This window comes from Capsicum annuum, chromosome 1 (assembly GCF_002878395.1).
Source record: "Capsicum annuum cultivar UCD-10X-F1 chromosome 1, UCD10Xv1.1, whole genome shotgun sequence".
NCBI classification, from domain to species: Eukaryota; Viridiplantae; Streptophyta; class Magnoliopsida; order Solanales; family Solanaceae; genus Capsicum; species Capsicum annuum.
The window spans coordinates 25,664,783-25,688,244 of record NC_061111.1 but is presented as its reverse complement, the minus strand read 5'-3'; the positions used below and the strand labels follow the sequence as shown (position 1 = coordinate 25,688,244).

Here is a 23,462-nt window from a genome sequence, read left to right as displayed (position 1 = left end):
AAATGAGATACATAAAAAATATATGAGATACGAAATAGTAAATATGTATATCGTATTGTTTATGATATGTCAGTCACATGCATATTATACTAATGATACATATTGATTAAGTTTATCATATCAAACATGTAGAAAATCATGTTAAGTAGAAAAAATATATTAAATGCTTGATTTGAAAATGTATATAAATAAAAAGAGAAATTACCATTTTAGAATGTTGACCTTCTTTTAAAGGTGCCACTGATTTGTCCGAGTCAATATATGGAATGATAGGATTACTATGGCCTGCAACATCAGTGACATTATTTGAGTGTTCATCCTCTTGCGGCCTCTCTTTCGTAATTTTTTTCTGCAAATATATATGAGCAACAAAGTTAAAATCGTTATAGTCGTTAATAATTGTGTTATGTTTTAAAGTATGTTACCTTCTCCAAAGTTTCATTCTTCGACTGCAATGACTTCAGGAATTCAGAGAATTTATCATACAAAACACGCTTCAAATCGTTAAATTTAAGATCCATCTAATAAACAAGTATGGATGATTAGTTAATATGTGTACAAACGAAAAATTGATACGTCTTAAATATATCAATCCTTGTGTATGTCTTCACATATGTCTTTATCTCCACTTTAATAAATCTAAGTCTGCTTTAACCAATTGCTCCTTACTGATTGTGCTGGTAGATTCTTCAACATTTTTTTTCTTTTGTTCTGTATCTGATGGATTTACATGTATTTATTTAGCATGAAAATACCATGATAGAGAATCATTTTCAGTATGACAAAATTTAATAGAAGTTGAGATGGAAATACCTGCAGTCTATTTTCCTTTTGCTGTCCGACTATGACTTTGTTCTTTACTGTCCATGGTTCTTCCTACAACAACAGTTTTTTCCTTCTTCGACTGAGATGAAGATATTGTACCAGATACATGAATCGACTCTCTTTTCAAATATTGTGGAGGTGTCGTACTGAATTCTACAAAACTGTCATGTTCCATGGCAACTTGGGGTGGATTAACTTTATAACTCATTTTTTCTGGAGTACCAGTTGATAATCGCATTGAAGGTGCACCAGGATGATATGATGCAATACTCATTGCTGGCAAATCAAGTTGTTTCAACTTCTCTGCAGTAGGAACAAGGTTTGAACATATACACTATCTCACAAAATTTTAACCATTAAAAAGTATAATGATTAAAATTGAAAAAAAATTATCGCAATGTATGAAACACATTCAATCACTATCGTACCTTACTAAACATTTCGGTCATAAACTAATTATATTGAGATCGGACTGCAATAATCTTCCAATTCAAAATACGGGGTATGTGATTATCCTGCTTGATAACAATGTTGATTTCAACTTTTGAGCATATTTCGAACATCCACACATTAAGAACCTGAGGAATACCACCCAACCTATAGAACTGTTTCTCCACAAAAAATTCGTGCCTAAGTGATGCCAACAACTTGGAAAAAACAACTTTACCCCAAGAAAACAATTCATACTTTCCATCTTCAACCATCTTAAAATCAGAAAATGGAACGGGAGCAACCTTTAGCTGTGAATAAATGAATGTGTGGATGAAGTATAATATTGCCATTTGAAGAGAATCCTCTATGGTGTCAAATTTTTTCATGAGAAAACGTTTAACCAACGCCTCCTTATCAACCTCATTTGTTGATTGAAAAAAATACCTTTGCATAAGCCTATTTGGAGAAGAATCACTATATCTAGAATCTTCAACATTTTCACTATACTTCAAACTAGTTATCAAGGCAAATTCAAAGATGGAAAATTTAAGAATGTTGCCTTTGACAAACACATGCATTTCTTCTTGATTTTCTTGTTCTATCTCAAGCATAAGAAGACATTTCGTAATTTGTCCAATATAATTAAACAGTGAGATGTTAAGATAACATTCAAAAATTGTCTTTGCAAATAATTCAATAACTCCTTCATCAACAACCTCTTTAATCTCATCTTTAAGCTTTAAATTGCAAGAACTTTCAAATCTTAAAGAATGCGATGGAATTTCCTTTATAACGTAACTCAATCCCTAAAAAAAATATTAATATAATAAAATAACAATAGATCAACATTAACACCGAACAAGAGATATAAAAATGAATATGCTGTTAAACAGAATATGTATCTTTGGTATAAGTAATTGAATCAAAAAAATAATTATTAGAGATACATACAATACACCCCTAGTAAAAAATATGTATCTTTAAGCTTAGTAACAGGTATCTTTTGTTTGATTACTTCACTAAAACTTAAAAAATAAGAGATACATATAAATGCACACACAGAGAACAAGAGATACAAGATAAATATATATATATATATATATATATATTGAAGCTTACTAACATGTATTTTTTGTATGATTTGTTCACTAAAACATAAAAAATAAGAAATACATATAAATGCACAAACAATGAATCAAATATACAAGATAATACAATATGTATCTTAAAGCTTACAAACATGTATATCTTGGTATGCTTATTTCAATAAAATTTAAAAAACACGAAATACATATAAGTGCATAAATAGAGAATCAGAGGTACAAGATAATACAATATGTATCTTTAAGCTTACAAACATGTAATTTTTTATTCAATAAAACTTAAAAATACGAGATACATATAAATACATAAACAAAGAACCAGATATACAATAAATTGAAAAAAGTATCATGTATGTCTAAATATGTATCTCGACCTAATATTTTCCAGATCTGAACATGCAAATACCTTTGAAAGCTCATCTCTGAAAATAACTTCAACAACCTTTTTCTTTTAGCAAGAACTTTACCTCTAGAACTGTTCGATCTTTTTTTTTTAGAAACATGCACTTCTTTTTTCTTAGTCTTTTTGGCATGCTTTTCACGCAATTTCTTCATCGTAGATGAATTATTTCTGAACTTGGATCTATTTTCATTAAAACCATAATACTCATAGTCAAAAATACCAAGAACAAAGTTTTCAACTTCTTCAAATTATATGATATTGTCTAATTGAGAGATTTCAAAACTAAAAGATGGTCCCAAATCTCTATTCATTATGTTAATTCAAACAATATAGATTGAAAAAATCGATAATCAAAGACTTAATTAAACAATGTCACCGAAATAGCACTTTGTAAAAAACGGTATCAAATTATTGTTTTTTTAAGAAAAATCGTAAAATATGATAAGAAGATATTGAATATGATTTTAGGAAATTTTTTACCTTAATTTAAAAGTTTGAATTCGAACAAAAAATGGGATTGAAACCACAACAGAAAAGAAAGCGTTGAATGAGGAGAAAATTGTTTCTTAATTTGGTAAAGTTGAAACCGATAAAAGAGAATTTTTAACATGTATCTCAACTTTTAACTACACAAGATAAAAGTAGTAAATATTGGAATATTTGTAATTTTTTTAAAATAGAGGAATTTTTAGTAATTTTGTAACTTAAGTCGTTCTTCTATGAATATGGGTCGGCTTTGACCCAATTTACTAAGCAGCCCAAACCAAAATTTAATCCGGCCCATAATCAAAGCCCATAGTCATTTCTACTCTGTTACTCTGAAGAGATCTTCAACTCCGATCAGTTCACATATACGTACAAATTCATATATCTATAGATTATCTCCGGCAGAGTAAATCAACGGTGGCCGGCGATGGCATTGGCACCGGGACTATCTCGGAAGCTGAAAAAAGTATTGGAAACTCGAACAGACACGCCGGATCTACTCGCATCGCTCAATACTCTCTCCGAATTCTACACCGAAAACACACCGCATTCTCGCCGGAACCTCCGATCCACTATTGAGAAGCGTTCGCTATCTATTAACGAAGAGTTCCTCCTTTCCTCCGCAGCTGCTCAGAAGGTACAATTTGTTGTTGAATTTTTTAGTTTTTTGGTTCATTTTCATTAGTGTAGTAATTAGTAGGTGTATTGACTTTGTTTTTTTTTAAACGGATTTGTTAGGCGTTGGATCGAGTGGAAAAAGAAGTTAATGAGATCGTTGAATGCTGTGACAAGTAAGGACTATTCCCTCTGTTTCAGATTATGTGGCATTTTTAAGTGAATTTGGTCGTGGAATCTTCGAGTTCTCAAGATAAAAATTTTATATTTGGAAACTAGGTAACGAGTACTATAAGTCACAACAATTGACAATTCAAAACATTTAAAAGAAATATGAAAAAATTGTGGTCAGAGATAAACTTGTTTGAATGTCGAATAAACTTGTTTGAATGTCGAAGCCTGAAAGGTGCCTCTCAAATTTGGGACGGAGGGAATATTTAGTATTACTCTACCATTTTCTTTATTTTGTTAGTTTTGGATCCAGTTGAAGAAGAAGTCAATGAGATCGTTGAATGTTGTGACAAGTAAGAAAACTAAGTACTCCTTCCCTTCCGAAATACTTGATCAGCATTTTGGGATGTACTTTTTCATGATAATGATATGGGAAAAATTGCAACTTATAGTACTTCCAGTATAGTTTTTTATGTCCAAATTTTGATTTTAAAATGTAGAATTAATCTAATTTAATCTAGCTTTGAAAATTAGTTGAATTGACTCTCAAAAGTGAAATGTGACAACTATCTTGTAACAGCGGGAGTATTGCTATACCTTTTTTTTGAAAGTGCAAAGATATGAACTTTGATCAACATTTTAATATGTATTTTTTCATCATATTTATATTAGAAAATTTGCAACTTATAGTACTTTTCGTATATATCCAAATTTTGATTTTAATATGTAGAATTAATCTAATCTAATTTAGGCATGTGTTATAAATAGGGTGACATTTGTGTGAGGATAGGAATCCTTGTTTGTCATATGTTGGACATTTCATTGGCCATATATTGGATGTGCATGGAAGTCACCCCAAAAGAAACTATTCATCACAAAAGTACATGTTATCGTAGACATGATATTTTGTTTTTAGCCATGATGACTATTTTAACTGAGGGGATGTTCGTCTTAAATTTTAACTTGCTAGTGGATACGGGATTTGAGATGTGAGGTATCTACCCAAAAAAAGAAAATTTTGTGGTAAGCCTTTTTCGCAATTGGGACAGTCGAGTCGTTTAGGTGGCAGCAAAATGGAATGATCTCCTTGGAATAGTTGCCTGGATAGTTGATAAGAAGTTGAAATATGGAGTTCATAAACTTAAGTAGAATGAGATATTATAAAAAGTATCACAGTTTGGTGAAACTATGATTAGCTGGACGAATAGGAAATATTTAATTAAACAATAAAGCTATACCACTTCCGAACTTTCTGTAGGAAACCTGGTTCTGAAGCTAGTCTGATCATGTTGATTAAGATAATTAACTTCATAGCATGACCATTTTTGCACCGGTGAAGGAAAAAAGTCATTTTGAATGAACTTATTCATTAGAAGATTACTTGTGAAGGTGAAATACTAAATTCATTTGAAGGAACTTTTTCCTTGTAAAAGTGCTTCCGAAGGGTAAAATACTATATCCAAGTGAACTTTTTCCTTATAAGAGTGCTTTTGAAGGTGAAATCTTTATTGGAAATTTGTTATTTTCCATGAAGTTTTAGTTTTTAAGTTTGACTGTACTTTTGCACACAATAATCAAATGGATAGAGCGGAGAGGGATGTATATCTTTAGATGGTTAGCGCTAATTACCTAATTCGGTAAGTAAAAGTTAATTGACTGTACTTTTATGTTGTAATGGAGCTAGCATATCTACTTTTGTACTCTTTGCATCTGCTTGATGCCGAAAATGAAACAACTTACTTCATCTAAAAAAGTTAATGTGATTGAAAAGAATCCTACTAAGTACTAACTGGGTGCTCTGTAGTTAGCAACTTAGCCGAAAAGTATCCTCCCTTGTTGAACCACATCTCTTGAGCATGTTTTTCTTACAAACATCTCTACCCATATTGCCAAGGCTCTGCAAATACAAGTTATATGATAAATGCAATCAATAATTCATGTACTGAGTTTCCCCCCTTTACCAGCTAAACAGTTACTTACACCAGTATCTTGAATTTTGCTCCCACCTGGCTATGATCTCCCATAGTTGGTATTATAAGAACTTATTCTGTATTACATTCCCTTGCTGTTATATCAATTAAAAAGTTGTTGTTACGTTGACATGTCTTCTTGCAATGCCTGCATTTTGCAGAATTGCACTGGCTTTAAGCAGTTGCAATGCCACGACTGCCGATATTATCAGTACCACAGAACGGCTAAAACAGGAATTTGAAGTTACTACACAGAGGCAAGAAATTGTGTCATGCTTTCTTCGTGATTATCAGCTATCCCCGGAAGAGGTTTTAGTCATTCCTTTTTGAGTTGAAGCCGATATCACTCATATATTACATGTTTTCTTTGTGTTATTAACATACTAATTTACAACTTTTATGTTGATGTAGATTAATGCTTTACGGGAAGAAGACCTGGATGAGAATTTTTTTAAGGCACTTGCTCATGTTCAAGAAATCCATGCCAACTGCAAAGTGCTTCTCAGGACACACCACCAAGTAAACTACTCTCTTTGTCTCTTTATAGAGTGTGACATGTTCTGATCTGATCCAGATTGCATGTTGTTTGATCCAGCTTTTGGTATGGTAAAGGAAGGATCCTCATCTTTTTTGATGAATAAGAATCAGTTATTTAATCATGGAATAATGGGATTCGATGCAGGACATATATTGAGATTCATTTTCATTTTCTAATCCTACTGATTATAGTAGATTAACCAATTGCAACAACAACAACAACAACAACAACAACAACATTCCTCAGTTTGAAAGAAGTTGGGTTGGCTATATGAATCCTCACTAACCATGTTTGATAATTTAAATTCATCTCATGCCAGATTAACCAATTACACTGATATATACCAAAAAAGGGAACCTATTAACCTATTGTTCCTGCAATGTCTTCTCATATGTTCTAGAAACTTTTTACTATCTGATATCATGCTTTTCCGATCACTTAAAAGTTGTGTCCATTTAAAGTTTTGTTAGTTATAGAAGTAAGTCCATATATGTGATTACTTTTTTGCACAAATTTAGGTATGAAAATTTCGCTGACAAAAAAGGGGCACCTTGTACAAGGGCTATAGATCATTGAAATATGGAAGTTAAACTTTTTATTAACAAATCAGTGTCAATTGTCTGTACAAGTTGAACTACGTGAGTGATCCATGGATAAAAAACTTCACAATTAACTGAACTGGAAAAAGAGTATTTTTTCCCTTCAAGATCCCTTACATGGTACGTAAATGGAAAAACTAGTTTCAGTTATATTTTCCTAATTATAGCCATGCTTTTTCCAAATGTTTGTATTATATACAAGGCAAGGACAAATGTGATTTATTTGTTTTTGCTTGATTGACTCAATACTCTTGGCAGCGTGCTGGTTTGGAGCTCATGGATATGATGGCCACGTATCAAGAAGGAGCATATGAACGTCTTTGCAGGTTAGTCTTCTCTGTCTTAGTGGTCTCTTGAACTTGGGACATTTCATATCAAACTCCTGTCATATATCCTCTTGTTTTAAGTGCCTATCAAAATATTAACTTCCGTGCTGATATCTGGAACGTAAGCTATCTGGTAAAATTCATTTTATGTGGCAGGGTATTCATACACTCATTTTAAACAATTTGTTTCTCGTATGATCTACCTTTGTCAATATGCTCCTTGTGACTGGAACATCTATTCTATGCCTCTTGGTTATTGAAGAAGTCTAATTAGTGCCCTCTTTGTTTATGCATACCTCTGTCTTGTCTCAGTAACTGATGTCTGGGTTATTTTGACTTAGTTCAGATTGATCTGTCTAATATTTATAAGTCGTATGATTTGTCCAACTTCTTATATGGATACTTAAAAGTGCTTAAACAAGTGGTGCAGTGGTCATCTGAACCTTCTGCTATGTTTGAAATTATGCTGGTTTTTCTTTCTAGGTGGGTTCAGACAGAGTGTAGGAGACTCGGTGATGTTGATAACCCTGAAGTTGGCGAACTTCTGAGAACAGCAGTCAGGTGTCTTAAAGAAAGACCAGTGCTTTTTAAATATTGTGCTGAAGAGGTAACTTATCTTAGCTATAATAATAATTTAACAAACTTTGCAACAATATATGCATTTCATATTCATGAAATCTGAAATATTAGGTGGCAAACATGAGGCACAATGCTCTGTTTAGAAGATTTATAAGTGCTCTTACACGCGGAGGACCTGGTGGACTTCCCAGGCCAATTGAAGTGCATGCTCACGATCCTTTAAGATACGTTGGTGACATGCTGGGATGGTTGCATCAGGTTATAGATTTAACATATTGTTTAAGTTATTCATCTTGTGAAGTAAAAAAGGGTCTTTTGCGTGTTGACTTGCTGCATCTGATTTTGTGCATGTTTTTGCTTTATGACAGGCATTGGCATCTGAAAGAGAGCTTGTCCTTGGATTGCTTGATCCTGATGCATCAGATACTAGACCAACTAGTCATCACTACTCCAAAGGCATAGACTGCGAGTCTGGGAAGACAGAATCTGACTTGACTTTTGTTCTAGACAGGATTTTTGAAGGAGTTTGCCGCCCTTTTAAAGTTAGAGTGGAACAAGTTTTGCACTCTCAACCTAATCTTATAATTTCTTACAAGCTTAGCAATACACTGGAGTTCTATTTCTACACGGTGAGTTGAAATCTGCTGCAAGCGAACCCAATCTTCTTGCAGCCCTTCTTTTTTAAGTTGTCCTTGCCTCAACTGTTTTCCAATGCAGATATCGGATTTGCTGGGGATAGAAACATCTCTATGTAATACCTTACTGGTTCTCAAGGAAGCAGCGCAGAAAACATTTTTTGACATACTAAAGAGTCGAGGCGAGAAGCTTTTGAGGTATCCTCCATTGGTAGCTGTTGATCTTTCTACACCACCAGCTTTAAGGGAAGGAGTTTCAGTGCTGCTTGAAATTATTCAAACACATGATAGCATGATGATTCCTGCATCAGGAAAGAAGCCTGACTTTGATCCAGTTATATCTGCTTTGCTAGACCCTATTATTCAGGTCAGTATCGATGTTACTTAAAATAAAGAGAAAAGTATTGAGAACACCCCTAAACTTGGCATGAATTATACTTCCGTGCCCGAACTATACCCAGCATTAAAAACACTCCTACACTTGACTAAGTGAATTTAAAAATACCCCCGATATGCCATACACGAGTAAGGTGTTATTATGTGCGGTCCATGTGGATTTATTTGCTGATGCGGTATATATGTGGTATACATAGATATATAAAAGCACAAAAAGAAAAAGAAAAAAATGTATAGTAGATTGTCTCATGTTCTACCCGAGACACATACTAAAAATAACCTAGCCGACATGACCCTTCCTCACAATTTTCTCACGTCCTCACAGCTCTTTCTCTGAACCCTCTCAAGTCGTCCAGCATAATCCCAGATTGTCATCCGACCATGAAATTCACAACGTTGCCGGAAATCCATATTGACAAAGGAGAGTCATCAGCACAATAGGAGGAGAAAAACTGTTATAGCCTAAGAATTTTAGCAATTAAAAAAGAGAAGAAAATAAATTTTTGGTCTTGTTTTGAGATGAGCTTTAATGGAGGTGAGTTTGAAATAGGAAGAAGAAACGCTTTGTAGCTGTTGGGGTGATAGAAAATTGAAGGAAAAATTAAAAAAATGGGATTGTACATGTTTAATGCTTATGTGGCATTTTTCTTAGCCTCTCACTCGCCCAAAGAGAACTGAGTTCACTTGCTATGCCATGTGGCACATTGGGGGTGTTTTTAACTTCACTTAAGTGTAGGGTTGTTTTTTATACTGGGTATAGTTCGGTAACGGAAGTAATAATTCACACCAAGTTTAGGGATGTTTTCAACACATCTCTCCAAAATAAATGATTACTAGTTTACTACTCCCTTATGTATTATTTCCTGTTTTTATTTGTGTTAAATAAGTAAAAACTGCATGATCCTCTCAATTCGGTTTCTCTTTAATAGGAAGAGACATGAGGATTCTGCTTCCAAGTTCACACTTAGCCCTCATGTGTCCCTCTGTGCTTTCTTTTAAGTATTAGCACATCATTAGGATTTTCATACTATGTGGAATGCCAGAGAACTTTTTCTCAGTAAATGCTTTGGTCCTTCACAAAATAAAATAATATATTGTTAATCTTATATAGATGTAGTATCTTTCAGTGAGCATGGATTGTTAATTGTCAATTTCTCCATGCTTAAACACCTAGACATATGTAGATGATACATCTTTGTTCTTTCCAACATTTTAAGCATTTTTCTAATGGAAGGCGTTGAGTTATATAGGCCAACTGTTTTGACATAAGGGGATTTCTGGAGTATTGAAGAATTTAGCCTTTGCTTGTTTCTGCTATGCAAGTAGATTAGTCAAAACATGGCTGGTGTAGTTCTGTCTGACCCAAAAGAAGTCTAGTTTTTTGTGTGCAGCAAGCAGAGAATACATGAAAAAGATTCATAAATATCTAGATGCAAAAAAACAATCAAAAAAGAGAGAAGGAAATCTAGATAATAGTATTATATCATATATATTCTATTTTATTTTTGAAGAGAAAGAAGTAAAAACATATAGATTCTATTAGTATAACCGAACAGTGCAGGATAGTTTATTGCAAGATGGCATTCAGATGTCCTACGATAGCCATAGATATCTGTGAAATGTAGGACACCCGTGACAATGACTATGATGTGTTTTTTAACAATTGACACCGGCTGTTTATGATTCTCTTTTTCTTTCTGCAAGAAAATTGATTTTTATAAAAGAAATAAACATAAGAATTGCACCCAAAGGGTTTGGCCTAATGGTTGTGGACTTGTGGATTGAGAATGGTGAAGTCTCGGAATCAAATTCCGGTGGAGGCAAAAACACTTGGCGACTTAATTCCGTCTGGCCAATCCTTGGTGGACAAAGTCACTTGGTGCCTATGCTGGTGGGAGGTAGCAAGTACCTTGTGGAAGTAATTGAGGTGTGGAATTAATCGAAGTGCGTATAAGCTAGCCCAAACACCACAGTTATAAGAAAAAGTTGCTAACAAAAATTTAGAGCAGTAGAGGTAACCTATTCACATTTGATGACTTGCCTTTCCATTAAAGTTTGACCAAATATTAAATCATGTTCCTTTTATTGACGGTTTTGTCTTGAGCGAGGGGTCTATCGGAACAGCCTCTCTACCTCATCACTGAGGTAGTGGTGCGTACTGCGGACACTTACCCTCCCCAGACCCCACTTTGTGGGAAATACTGGGTATGTTGTTGTTGCAATTATTGAATCATGTTAAGTACATGTCAACTTCAGTTGATGTTGATCACAAGAATGGATCTATTCTCTGCTTAATTCTTAGCACTATTCTTTGTTTCTCATGTGCAGCAAAGAGGAATAGGTTGGGAAAAGTTAATTAATTAGTGATATGAAAAACTGAAGTGCATCAGCTATATACATGGGAAAAACTAGAGTGCACTATTGTTTTCATTCTCCTGTTTGAGTGACATTTCAGAATTTAAGATTGTTTGACTTGTGGTTTTTGACGTGTGACAGACTGCAAGTGCATCATTGATTCTACTACAGTATTGCCACATTAGACGCATTATGCTTTTATATGTTTACCATATATAATTCCATGCAGATGTGTGAGCAAGCAGCAGAGGCGCACAAATCAAAAGGTTCCATACACTCCTCAAGAAGGAATAGAATTACATCTGATCCAAGTCAACACCGCAGGACATCTGTGGATGCTCTTCTGGATGGCAACAGTTCAGCACCTTTACCGCAGGTATTTTTGGTCATGTTTCCCTTGAATATCAAAGTTCAATTAGGCCTTTTGTGTTGTATTCTTGGCTGATGAAGTTTCATTCCCCTTCACTCTCCTCCATTAAAAAAAAAAAGAAATGAAACAGAAAGGAACATGGAGTCATCATCCCCTACTATCTGACACATTCCAACCTGTGTTTGGAACATTTTACTTTTACAATACTATTTTTTTTAAGTGTGATTTACTGGACCACCTTATGTTAGGTGCATAGATCGTGGATCTATGTACTAGACGACTGACTGAAACCTTGATTTTACATTTATCCCATGTCTACGACCATGAGTGAACTGTCAATTGATAATGGTGGTATACTATCAGACAGTTGCACTATAGCCAGCATTAACCTTCTGTTTTGTTTTATGCAGACCAGTGAAACTCCTGCCAAAATTTTCCTAATCAACTGTTTATGTGCCATCCAACAACCACTTTTAGGACATGAAGTTGCAGGTGGCTATGTGAAGAAGTTAGGTGTGATGATTGACAATCACATAAATGCTCTTGTGGAAAAAGAAGTTGAGGCTATTCTAAGAAGATGTGGTTTAGTAAATAAGATGTCACATTTCCGCAAGTCATTAGAAATTAATGAATCTGACTACTCCATAACTAGGACACCATTAGCAGAACAAGAGGATACATCTCCAGTTGCTGTTGCCGAGAGTTTGAAGAGTTTATTTGGTCTCATTTTGGGCAGTGAAACTGCGATTCCTGAATTTGAGCAGATGCAAGTTCCAAGATTGCGATCAGAAACTAGTGTTCAGGTATCTAGGTCACTTGCCGAAGCCTATGAGCTTATTTACCGGGCTATCATGGACCCTGAGAATGGCTACCCTGATCCCAAGTCATTGGCTAGACATCCACCTGATCAGATAAGAACAATTTTGGGAATTTGATAACGAATTATACTTGTAATTTGTAGTACATGATTATTGTGTCAAAAGTATGTCTGATATTTGTATTTTTCACTCTTCTATTTCTTTCTTCAATATTTGGTTCGTATGTTCTTCCTTCCTTTGTTGTTAGAAAACAATGTCGGCATTAAACATTTTATACTTGTATGGTTTTAAAAACTGCAGATTAATTAAATTCGGATTTCTCACTTAATCTTATTTTTCTCAGAAGGAATTAGGAAACCAAATAAATCTTATTTTTCTCACTTAATTAAATCGCTTTCTGTCTAATATAAGATCGAGTCGATTTTCTATTTGGTGTCCGTTAGGAACACACCTAGTGGGATTTGAACTCCTTTTGCTCTCAACAAGAAGGAAAAATGAAAACAAAGTTCCATAAAATCCTAAAATGCAACACAAAGTTATTATTGAGAGAAAAAACAATCTTAATTTCACCTTCAACAAATCTTTCTATATTACGTGAGTTCTTCTAGCTTTCTTTGCATACTTGAGCACATTTCCCTTTTATTTGTAAGGTCTCTTTTACGTTCTTTTTCAATTTTTATTTTCCTTCTTAGCTTATTCATCATGTAATCATTGATTAATTAAATGGGTCCATATTCTCTCGCCAATCATTTGTTGGTCATCGATCCAACTCTCCATTCTTGCATCTCCTATGTCTCTGTAGGGGCCTTTTCTTTTAGTACTAGCTACTAGTTTGTGGCAAGGAGTCTTTAATTAAGGAAATTAATGAGAGAGAATTATGGTCCCAAGCACTTCAACCAACTACTTTATAAAATACATATAAAGTGTATGGATCATATATACTTTATACTAAATACACACTTACATTGAATTAGATAATATACTATATAGATTAAAAGATTTTAACATATTTGACATATATTTAATTCAAGACTATAAAATTGCGAAGTTTCAATGTTTTCTTAAATGTCAAGTCAAAATAGGTGAACAAATTGAAACTAAGGGAGTATTCCAATTTTATTTTATTTTTCAAATCCAAGAGGCCATAAGCTTAGTAAAACAACATGGAGGTTCCTGCAACTTTTATACAATTCTTGTATTCCTTAATTTTTTTTTTAAATATTCAAAATACACCCTTTTGCGTAACCACCTACTCATTAATAACGTTTGGTGGACTATACTATATGTAGTGTGCGTGTGTGGAGTGGATGAAATGAAGAAAATGGCAACAGCTACAGCAGGAAGAAATGGGAATGAAATATGGAAAGCCCATGGTGGAATGGCTTTAGTAATGCTTTCCTATGGTGGATACCATGTGATTACAAAGGTGGCTCTCAATGTGGGCATGAATGAAGTTGCCTTCTGTCTGTATAGAAACCTTCTCTCTCTATCTATTCTTGCTCCAATTGCCTATTGCTGTGAAAAGTTAGTTCTTTTTTCTCTTTTCATTATATCCTTTTTTCGTGTTTCTCGTAAATCTGTAAATTATTGATGTGATAAAGCTTAGCTGAGATGAATCTTACTCAATCTTTACACATGCAAAGCACAAAATTTAGAACAAGGGAGACAGATATTATTTCAATGAATATTTCGTAGTTACATTGATGGATCCTATATAGCCAAGGATATAGTCGACTTAGAATGAGTGGGATAGAAGGCTAATCTATCCTTCTAACTGATCTAACTGCTTATAATACCCCGCTCAAGCTGGAGTGTGAAGGGAAGAAGTGGGAACAAAACTGAGGTTTGATGAGCCCAAGTTTGATTTTCTCTCTGACAAAGTGATAGTCTATTTCAATATGCTTAGTCCTTTCATGAAAAATATGATTCGAAGCAATCTGAATAGCTGTTTTGTTTATCACAAAATAGGATGACTGGAGTAGGGATGGGAAAGTTCAACTCAGTAGAAAATCCAATAATCCATTTAGCTTTTGAAATTGCAGTTGCCATGCTTCTGTACTCAGGTTCTGTTGACAGTCCGTTGCTTTTTGGATTACCAAGAATTCAACGAGTCTCCCAACTTGACCACATAGACAATGACTCTTTTGATGTTTAAGCATGTTGTCCAATAAGCTGCCCTATGTGGAAAAAATAACCCAAGACCTGGTTACCTTTTGAGGTATCTGAGGACCCTCAATGCAGTATTCTTGTGAGAAAGCTTAGGCCTCTGCATAAACTTACTAAGCACATGTATAACAAAACATACGGCTGATTTTGTAGTGGTAAAGATAGATGAATTCCCCAATCAATCTCTTATAACCAGTGATATCACCTAGTTGCCCAACATGATGATCATAATCAACTGTAGTAAGCTTGTGATGTGACTCCAGAGGGTCAGATTTTGCTTAGCTCCACTAAGCCCAACCTCAGATATCAACTCTAATCAATATTTTGTCTTGTTAAGAAGGATCCTTTTTCTTGATCTCAAAATCTCAATACCAAGGAAGTATCTCAAATCTCCCAAATCCTTGACTTTGAAGTTACTCTGCGGAGTGGTTTCGCATCCTCAATCAGCAGTGGATCACAACCTATAATAAACAAATCATCTACATAGAACCTATAGATGAGGATGAGGCCTATACCTGATTCCTTCTTCTTTGTAAACAAGGAATGGTCATAGGCACTTTGTGAGTATCCGCAATAGTCAATGCAGTTGTAAGCTTAATGTTCATTGTCTTGAGGCCTGCTTCAACCCATATAGTGACTTTATCGGCCTATAAACTTTATTCCCCCCCTGTTTGTGAATGCTTTTGACAATCTTATATAAACTTCCTTGGATAGATTACCTTGTGAGAAGGTATTAGACGATTGAATTGATGTTCATGTAAATTAGGAACAGTGACAACTTCATTGCTCCTCTCCATGCAGGATCAACCCCCTCAACATTTAATACAAACTTACACTCTAACGACATTTGAACCTATCTCATCAACACCATCAGAATCACTTGGCTCTTTCATGGCTTATTTTTGGAATTGAATGTATAAGTAAAGTAATAGTTTACGTTGGCCTACTATTGGACTAATCCAATAAAGATCAAGTAACATACAACTCAAAGATTATGAAAACTTGTGTCGATTGGTCCTTTATAAGTGTGTGTCGATTTTTCTATTTTGGTGTGATTTTCCATTTGTAACACCCTTAGTGGTGCTTTATAATCGTTTTGTTCTCGACAAAAAAGAAAAAGATGTCGTGTTAATGATAAGTTTAAAATAATGATTCCTTAGATATATCTTTAGACAATTTAATTTTTAAATTTGTCAAAAGATGAATATCTTTGGTTTCTATCTTATATTTAATCAACTTTACTTGTTAAATGTGATGAGGACTTTAGGAAAAGATTAACATCAGGAAAGTCCCATAAAAGTTCTAAAATTACTACATAGCAAATTGTACTAAACACACGCAAAAAAAATAGTGTAAATTATACTTTTTAATGTCTTTATGTATTATTAACGAAGTTCTTCAAGCTTTAAAAGCATGTTTGAATGTATCTCCTTAGTTCTTTCTATTAGTAAGAAGTTTTTCCCCCTCCTTTTCCCTTTTTGTTTTTATTTTTCACTTTTTCATCATGTAATCACTGATTAATCGAATGAGCCCATATTCTCCGACTTATCATTTGTGTGGCTGGCAACTCTTGCATCTCCTATCTCTCTACCTTTCCTTCTAATATTAGTTTGCTGCTAGGAGTCCCTAAAATCAAATTAATAAAGAGTAATTAGGACCCTAAATACTTCCACCACTTGCACAATATGTATAAATCGTTAAATATGTATTGTATATATTTCTATCATATTGATAAACTAGTTAAGCAAAGTGTTAGCTTCCCAATTAATAATTAATGGAAGCTTACTAACCTACCATTAGTGTAGGATTTACCTGGTAATTGATATGGGTCGTATTAATCTACAATAGTAGACAAGAAAATTACTGTCAATCGATGAGCTAACTTTAGAAATAGACCAAATATAGTATAAATTACACATCAAAAAATGAGTTCTTGTTAATTCTTCTTTGTTCTGTAGCTTTCATCAAATCTCACAACGAAGGTTTAAAAAGTAACTTAAGTTTTGTGCATTAACATACAAAATATTTTATGATATCAAATAAATTTGATCTGCTATTGCCGGTTATTTAATTTTTTTAAAATTTATATGTAAAATATTTTTTTTTTTTAATTTATATGTAAAATATTAGTAACTTGTAATAACAGATCAAATTTATCAGATTGTTAAAATATTTTATATACTAACAACGCACGAAACTTAAATTTTTAAAAAATATTTGACTAAAATAAAAGATGGTATTAACTTTCAACAAATTTGTCACGTCCCAAAATAACCTCTAGCGTGACTGGCTCCCAATAACACCATTTGCCGGGAGAATCAATTTTTCATACATTCACAACGTCTACAAACACTGAGCTAGAAACTTATGCAACTCCAAATCATGAAATAATTATTAAACGCAAAGTAGTTAACCACCCAGTTAGATTAATACGGTTTATGAAAACAACAATACTTAGATAATAACTCTCTAGCCTCAAATCCCACACCAAGACCATGGAGCATCTAAACAAATTTACATGAGTTCGACTTTCGGGCATGCAAACCCAACGGAAAAAAATATCATCTAAAAATAACTAAAGTCGGATGATAGCCTCCATGAACAATGTGAAGTCTCACCTTAGTGACAGAATCCACACGTAAGAACCGTCAGCCACAAGTCTCCCCCTCCGCAACTATATCTGCAGATATGCAAGTAAGGAATGAACTATATATATAAATATAACCCAGTAAGATCATCGATCCACTACTTTAATACCCTTGGAACAAGTGTTAGAAAAAACAAGGCACATCAAAATACACAAATAATATGTATATAATGTCTCTCATAAAGTAATGTCAATAAGATCCAAAGGAAGTTAAAAAAACCCACTCTATATCTGAACTAAGCCAACTCTCACGACTTGTCATAAACGGCGGTGAAGGTGATCGGCCTAACACCCCGGCAAGTCCACGGCAACATATATAATGCCTCAAAAGTCTACTACGGTAGCATGTACAAGCCCTTAACATATTACGGTATCATAAGTAATGTCCCTAACATATTATGGCAACATAGGTAATGCCCCTAATATATTACGGCAGCTATGTATGCTGGCAGCGACAAAAAATACATTTAATTCCCCAACATCACCTCACATATTATCACTAAGCCACTCTCGCTAAACTTTACCACCGATTCTACTAAGTCGCACGCTTGTTCCAACACATGGGCTAGGCAGAAAGATATATATCTACTTTTATAAAGCAGTTTGAAAAGCAAGCATCAAAGTTTAAAGTTTCACTTACCTCGTTTTGACAAGTTTCTCAACCTCACAATGCGTAAAACACCAACTAAATAACCTTCAATAGCTTCAATCTATGCAAAAATATTAAATAATGATATCAATTATGTTATTCGAGGTCAAATCTCAATATTGTTATTTTTCAAGATTAAAGCTAAATCTTTATATCTCACACCACTATCCATGAATGAAAGGAGAAAAATTACCATTGGTCCAACTTAACTAGTGAAACTCTAACTCAAGACATCAATATATGTTTTTCAGATAATAACACCCAACTGCATCTAGGCAACATAAGGTGAAAAACCAAGAATTTCAATATAGGCTATGTGAGCCAGTAACGCCCAAAGAGAGGCTAAGGTTAAGGCTATACAATTGATAAGATGCTTCTTAATCGTTGCCAAATAATTATGTTACCTAGTCACCATTACATACTTGACTATCAATCGTTATTCGAATTATATGTTTTTCTCTTTTTTGGACTATTTCACTTCTGCAAGTTCAATACCAAAGTAAAGATGTACTACTGCGAATCAATTATACATATATTCATACCACCGTAATGTTAATTGATGCTAATACCTGTAGTTTTGACAGGCGCCAACAGTGGTTTAAAGTTTTTTTCGTCTATAAACTCTCCCAAATTTCACCATAAGTTTCTTTTTTTTTTCTATGTTGCTGGCTTTCTCTTCCCAGAATAATGGAATTAAAACTGTCCTAATGTTCTATTTAAGTTAATCTTAACTTGAAACTGAAGAAGTTTTTGGTTCGTCCACTTTTAATTTCCTTAATCTATCTATATCTAATAACAGAGGCAAAACTGCCACATGTCACACAGAAAAAAATAGTATTAAAAATAAAAAAATAAAAATAATTTTTTAAAAAAACACAAATCAGATAACTTCTTTAAGAGAAATCGTCGAAAAAAAAGTTTAAATACGTTCCCATTGTCGCTCCGTATTTCATAAGTCAGTTTTTTTCAGAAACTACTCTCGACTCTATGACTTGATTTGATCATTGTTTAGATCGATTCTCAAAGTAAAATAATTAATTCTTGAAGAAACAGATAAGTTTCTGAATTTGTGAGTATTTTTTTGTATATTTTAGTTTTTGATTTGACAAAAAGGAAAATTTCATGTCTATCTATTGAGTTGTTATTCTTTGTTTACTTACAGATTTTTGTTCCAGTTACTCTCATCATTCTAAACAAGAAGTATTAGGCGGATTAGTGACGTTGAACTCACTTCGATATAGCAGGATGTTGAAGAAGAATTTGGAGGAATTGTTGGCCGAAAAAATGCCTAGAGAATTTATTGTGGAAGTTTCAGTTAATAATTGAAAGGTTTGTTGTTCAAAAGCAGAAAGAAGTTGCGATTAATAATTGATATGGAGCAAATAATTGAGAGGTTTGTTGTTCACTGGTCCATATTGACGGTGGATTCAGAAACTCTTTGTTGGCCATCAAGTTATGACATAATTGATGGTATAATGCATCATCGGTTTTCTTTCTTTTTTATTTCTGTTTGACTTCTTTGCTATTCTCATTGTTTGTCATGATCTTCGATTACTTCCAGTCTTCACGTTCTTTGATTTCATCTTTGTTAATTTTGTGTCAATTTGGTAGCATTTAATAGTTTAAAGAGAAACTATATGAGAATATAGAGAAGATTTGTGTCGAAAGATATAAGCACCCATCTTGCTGCCTTTCCTCGGTGTCGTCCTTAATCTTTGCCTCTTGATGTGGTGTGGCAGAATGCTTACATTTAATTGTAGGCATTCTGCTTAAAAGTCTCTATTAGCATAGTAAATGAAGGGGTGTAGATATATATAATGTTTGGATCAATTTCTATCTTCTTACAAGTCCAATATGACTTTGCCGTGTAATTTGTCAATCATTTTGCTCTTATTTTCTAGAGAAAAGACATTCCCCCCTAAACTTGTCCTCTAAACTCACTTTAGCACGTAAACTTAACTTCTATTTATTTACCCTTCTTAACATCTTTAAAGTATATTATTTTCACCCCTAAAGCTGATGTGAGTTTTTAAAAATAAAAAATAAAAAAAGCGCATATTTTAATTTAAAAACTGATATGGCCCCACTTTTTAATATATATATATAAAACCACCTTCTTCGTACCTCCAACCTCCATTTCTTCATCTTCTTCATACCCCTCTACCTCCATTTCCAATCTTCTTCTTTTATCCCCACCCCCCACAATATATATATATATATATATATATATATATATATATATAACCACCTTCTTCATACCCCCACCCCCATTTCTTCATCTTCTTCATACCCCTCCATCTCCATTTCCAATCTTCTTCTTTTATCCCGACCCCCACAATAATTTTTACTCTCCAAACCCGCTAGCACCAGGCCCCTTTCTCCTTTAACCACCAATTTCTCCACCACTAGCCCCTCCCCTCCAAACCCCCAATTTCTTCTCCTTCAATTACCAAATCCTTTACCCCACCTAAACCCCTTGACTTAAGATCATTAGAAAAGAATGAAATTGAATTTCTAAAATTAAAAGTTATCTTCATGAATTTGAAAATTTGAAATAAAATTAAAATTGAAGAAAAGTTATTAGCGGCGGTGTTAATGGTGGTGGTGGTGTTAATGGTGTGTGTATATTTTTTTGGGTTTGTTTTAATCATTTTTTGTTGAGTTTTGTCGGAATATTTTAGAATGAAGAGTTTTAAATTGAAATTGGTGATGCTATTGCATTGTTGTTTCTTGAATTGGTGGTTTGATGAAAAAAAATATATAAAAATAAAGTGTGGGGAATTATTTATTTTTTAGAAAAATTAAACTTCTTACGTGGCAATGACATGGCGTTGATGTGTAGGCGAGTATAACACACTCTCCTTTGTGAGAGTGGTATTCAGTTTTGAGGGGCGAAAATAATATACTTTAAAGATGTTAAGGGGGTAAATAAACAGAAGTTAAGTTTAAGTGTTAAAGTGAGTTTGGAGGACAAGTTCAAGGGGGAAAATGTCTTTTCTCTATTTTCTATTGTATTCTTCAAGTCACCTTGAATTTTTATAGAAACAACTGAACTATAGTGCACTAGTCTCATTAAGTTTTTGAACTAAAATAAAAAGTTGGAGAGTGAAAACAAGGATTTCTAACTGGACAGTGTAAAAAGGGAAGTCCGGTGCACTAAAGCTACCGCTATGTACGGTGTCCGAAAAAAGAACCCCACCACAAGAGTAGTAGTAATTAAATCACTACTTCCTTAGAAGTATCCATAAATGATAGATGGAATATAATATAGGATAAGTAGTGGTACTAATATATCTTTTTAGTTCCCCTTTGTTCATTATAAGAGACTTATAAGTTTTTCTAATTCCTTTCACCATACCCTTCCATAGATAGCTCAAGTTCATCATGAAACTGTAAATGATAGGCAGTAAGTTGTCGTCAAAGTTCAGCATGATGGCATATATGCAGTTATACCAGAGATTGTTCATACTTGAGACAAATGCTTTTTTGTTGTGTGAATAGAGTACAGAAAAATAATAGTTTCATATACTCTTTTGAGGCAGTGGAACGTGATTGTGAGAATTCTAGACTTGATTGTCTTAAGCAATAGATGCTAGCATGTTGCATTTTTTTTTTTTTTTCTAATAGAGTCGAATTGTGAAGATCAATTTGTTTTGTTAAGATTCAGAGAGAAATTTTATAGGAGCATTTTAGTTATCAGTAACGTGACACAAGAATATACAAAACCTGACGTTCAAATAAGCTGCTTTCGATTTTGAACAGTAATGAAGTAACTACAACAACATATATCATAAAAAATCTTAGTACGAGATTATAATAGAAAAATGAGGATATAAAATCTGAAAAATAAGGATATAAAATCTGCAGTATATGACATATGATTCATTTTAATCTACTTATAATTTTTTTTAACTCTTCCCGCACATCGCATGGGTACGTCTACTAATTACTATTAGTAATTATCAATTAACCTTTCATTAAAAGAAAATAATAAGTTGGGCTATTACAAATTTTGAAAGAACAAAACTGTACCTAACATGTTTAATTTAAAGAACTATTTATGAACTGACACCCATTTTTTTTACTTCCTCTGTCCCAAATTATGTGTCGCCATTTTCTTTTTAGTCCGTCTCAAAAAGAATGTCGTCTTTCCTTATTTGGTAAGTTTTTAAAAATACAATTACAATTTTACCCTTAGTGGTCTCACTTGACTTTAAATACTATTACTTCTTTTATTATTTATTCTTTTAATTAAAAGTGACCTCATTTGATTTTAAATATTTTTTATTTTTAAGAAGGGTAATTTTATAACTTTAACAAAATCAATACTTATTTCTTAAATATCGTGTCCTATCAAATAATGATACATAGTTTGAGAATGAGGGAATAGTTATTTTCTTATACAAAGTGGGGGCACAATGTAGAATTTCCCTTTTTCTGAACTTGCCAATTTCGGAAAAGACAAAATAATACATCTGTGCATGTAGTGACGAAGAAAGCCCCAAATTCATCAGAAACTATCCCAATTTTTTTTTAATCCAAAAGCTTGTCAGTGTTTTGTTAAAAAAAGAAAAGGGCCCTTCTTTATTTTTAAAAATCTTCGATTCAGTTTTCGCGGAGTGTTTTGGTAAAAAAGAAAAAAGGAAAGGCCCTTTTTTGATTCAGTTTTGGCAGATTTTACAACATCAGGATAATTGTCACTTTTCACCAACACATATATTAATTAATTCTGTCCATTAAAAAGGGTAAAATGCTTTATTAGACTCCTATATTATGTTAGTTTTGTAAGTTGAACACTTTTACTTACATATTTGCCATCTGAATCCCTGAACCAACGAAAAAATTACATTTTAAACATTTTTTTGAAGGGTGTAACACACTCTCCCTTATCAGTTGCCACATCAGCTGTCACGTCATCCTGCCACGCGTGCCACGTCATCTGCTATGTCATTTAAAAAAATAGAAAAAGTATCACATAAATTCCAAGTCATTTTTTTAAATATACATAACAAATTAAATATTAAAATTAATTTAATTAAATAAGAAAAATTTATAAATTGTAGAAAAATTTGAATAATCATGCTTTTAAAATTTGAATAATCATTTTTAAAATAAAAACTAATAAAAAAAGTATTACATTAAAATTAATTAAATACTAAAATTAATTTAATTAATTAATTTAAATTTTAAATTTAAGTTAGCCAAAAATTAATTAATTAAAATTCTTAACTAATTAATTTATTTAAATTAATTAAATTTTAAATTAATTAATTTATCAAATTTAAAATTCTTACCTAATTTAAAAAAATTTACTTAAATAATTAATTAATTTAAATATGATTTATATATTTAAAATATTTAATTTAAATTAATTATGGG

General features: G+C 33.0%; 2 protein-coding genes and 1 long non-coding RNA gene across 3 annotated transcripts; 2 read left to right on the top strand and 1 right to left on the bottom strand.

Moving 5' to 3' along the window:
* Positions 1 to 3,521: 3,521 nt before the first annotated feature.
* Positions 3,522 to 12,856, top strand: LOC107870205 (conserved oligomeric Golgi complex subunit 6). Its single transcript, XM_016716655.2, has 11 exons — positions 3,522 to 3,886; positions 3,988 to 4,040; positions 6,167 to 6,314; positions 6,417 to 6,524; positions 7,401 to 7,468; positions 7,952 to 8,075; positions 8,159 to 8,305; positions 8,416 to 8,676; positions 8,765 to 9,049; positions 11,663 to 11,809; positions 12,214 to 12,856. The coding sequence occupies exons 1-11, from the start codon at positions 3,677 to 3,679 to the stop codon at positions 12,736 to 12,738; spliced, it is 2,076 nt and encodes a 691-aa protein (XP_016572141.2). The 5' UTR covers positions 3,522 to 3,676; the 3' UTR covers positions 12,739 to 12,856.
* Positions 12,857 to 13,597: 741 nt separating this feature from the next.
* On the top strand, positions 13,598 to 19,586 carry LOC107870227 (WAT1-related protein At3g45870). Its single transcript, XM_016716686.2, has 2 exons — positions 13,598 to 14,145; positions 19,328 to 19,586. The coding sequence occupies exons 1-2, from the start codon at positions 13,934 to 13,936 to the stop codon at positions 19,407 to 19,409; spliced, it is 294 nt and encodes a 97-aa protein (XP_016572172.1). The 5' UTR covers positions 13,598 to 13,933; the 3' UTR covers positions 19,410 to 19,586.
* LOC107870246 lies at positions 17,094 to 18,915 on the bottom strand. Its single transcript, XR_001674063.2, has 3 exons — positions 18,653 to 18,915; positions 18,075 to 18,144; positions 17,094 to 17,467 (listed from the first exon to the last, which is right to left on the bottom strand). It is a non-coding gene; the product is annotated as an uncharacterized LOC107870246 (long non-coding RNA).
* Positions 19,587 to 23,462: the final 3,876 nt, after the last annotated feature.

Excerpts from the sequence above, each read along its gene's own strand:
- LOC107870205 (XM_016716655.2), top strand. The coding sequence starts at position 3,677 with ATGGCATTGGCACCGGGACTATCTCGGAAGCTGAAAAAAGTATTGGAA. Across the intron at positions 6,315-6,416 it reads ATCAGCTATCCCCGGAAGAG|ATTAATGCTTTACGGGAAGA; the intron begins GTTTTAGTCATT and ends ATGTTGATGTAG. Across the intron at positions 8,677-8,764 it reads TGGAGTTCTATTTCTACACG|ATATCGGATTTGCTGGGGAT; the intron begins GTGAGTTGAAAT and ends TTTCCAATGCAG.
- LOC107870227 (XM_016716686.2), top strand. The coding sequence starts at position 13,934 with ATGAAGAAAATGGCAACAGCTACAGCAGGAAGAAATGGGAATGAAATA. Across the intron at positions 14,146-19,327 it reads ATTGCCTATTGCTGTGAAAA|GATGTTGAAGAAGAATTTGG; the intron begins GTTAGTTCTTTT and ends TCGATATAGCAG.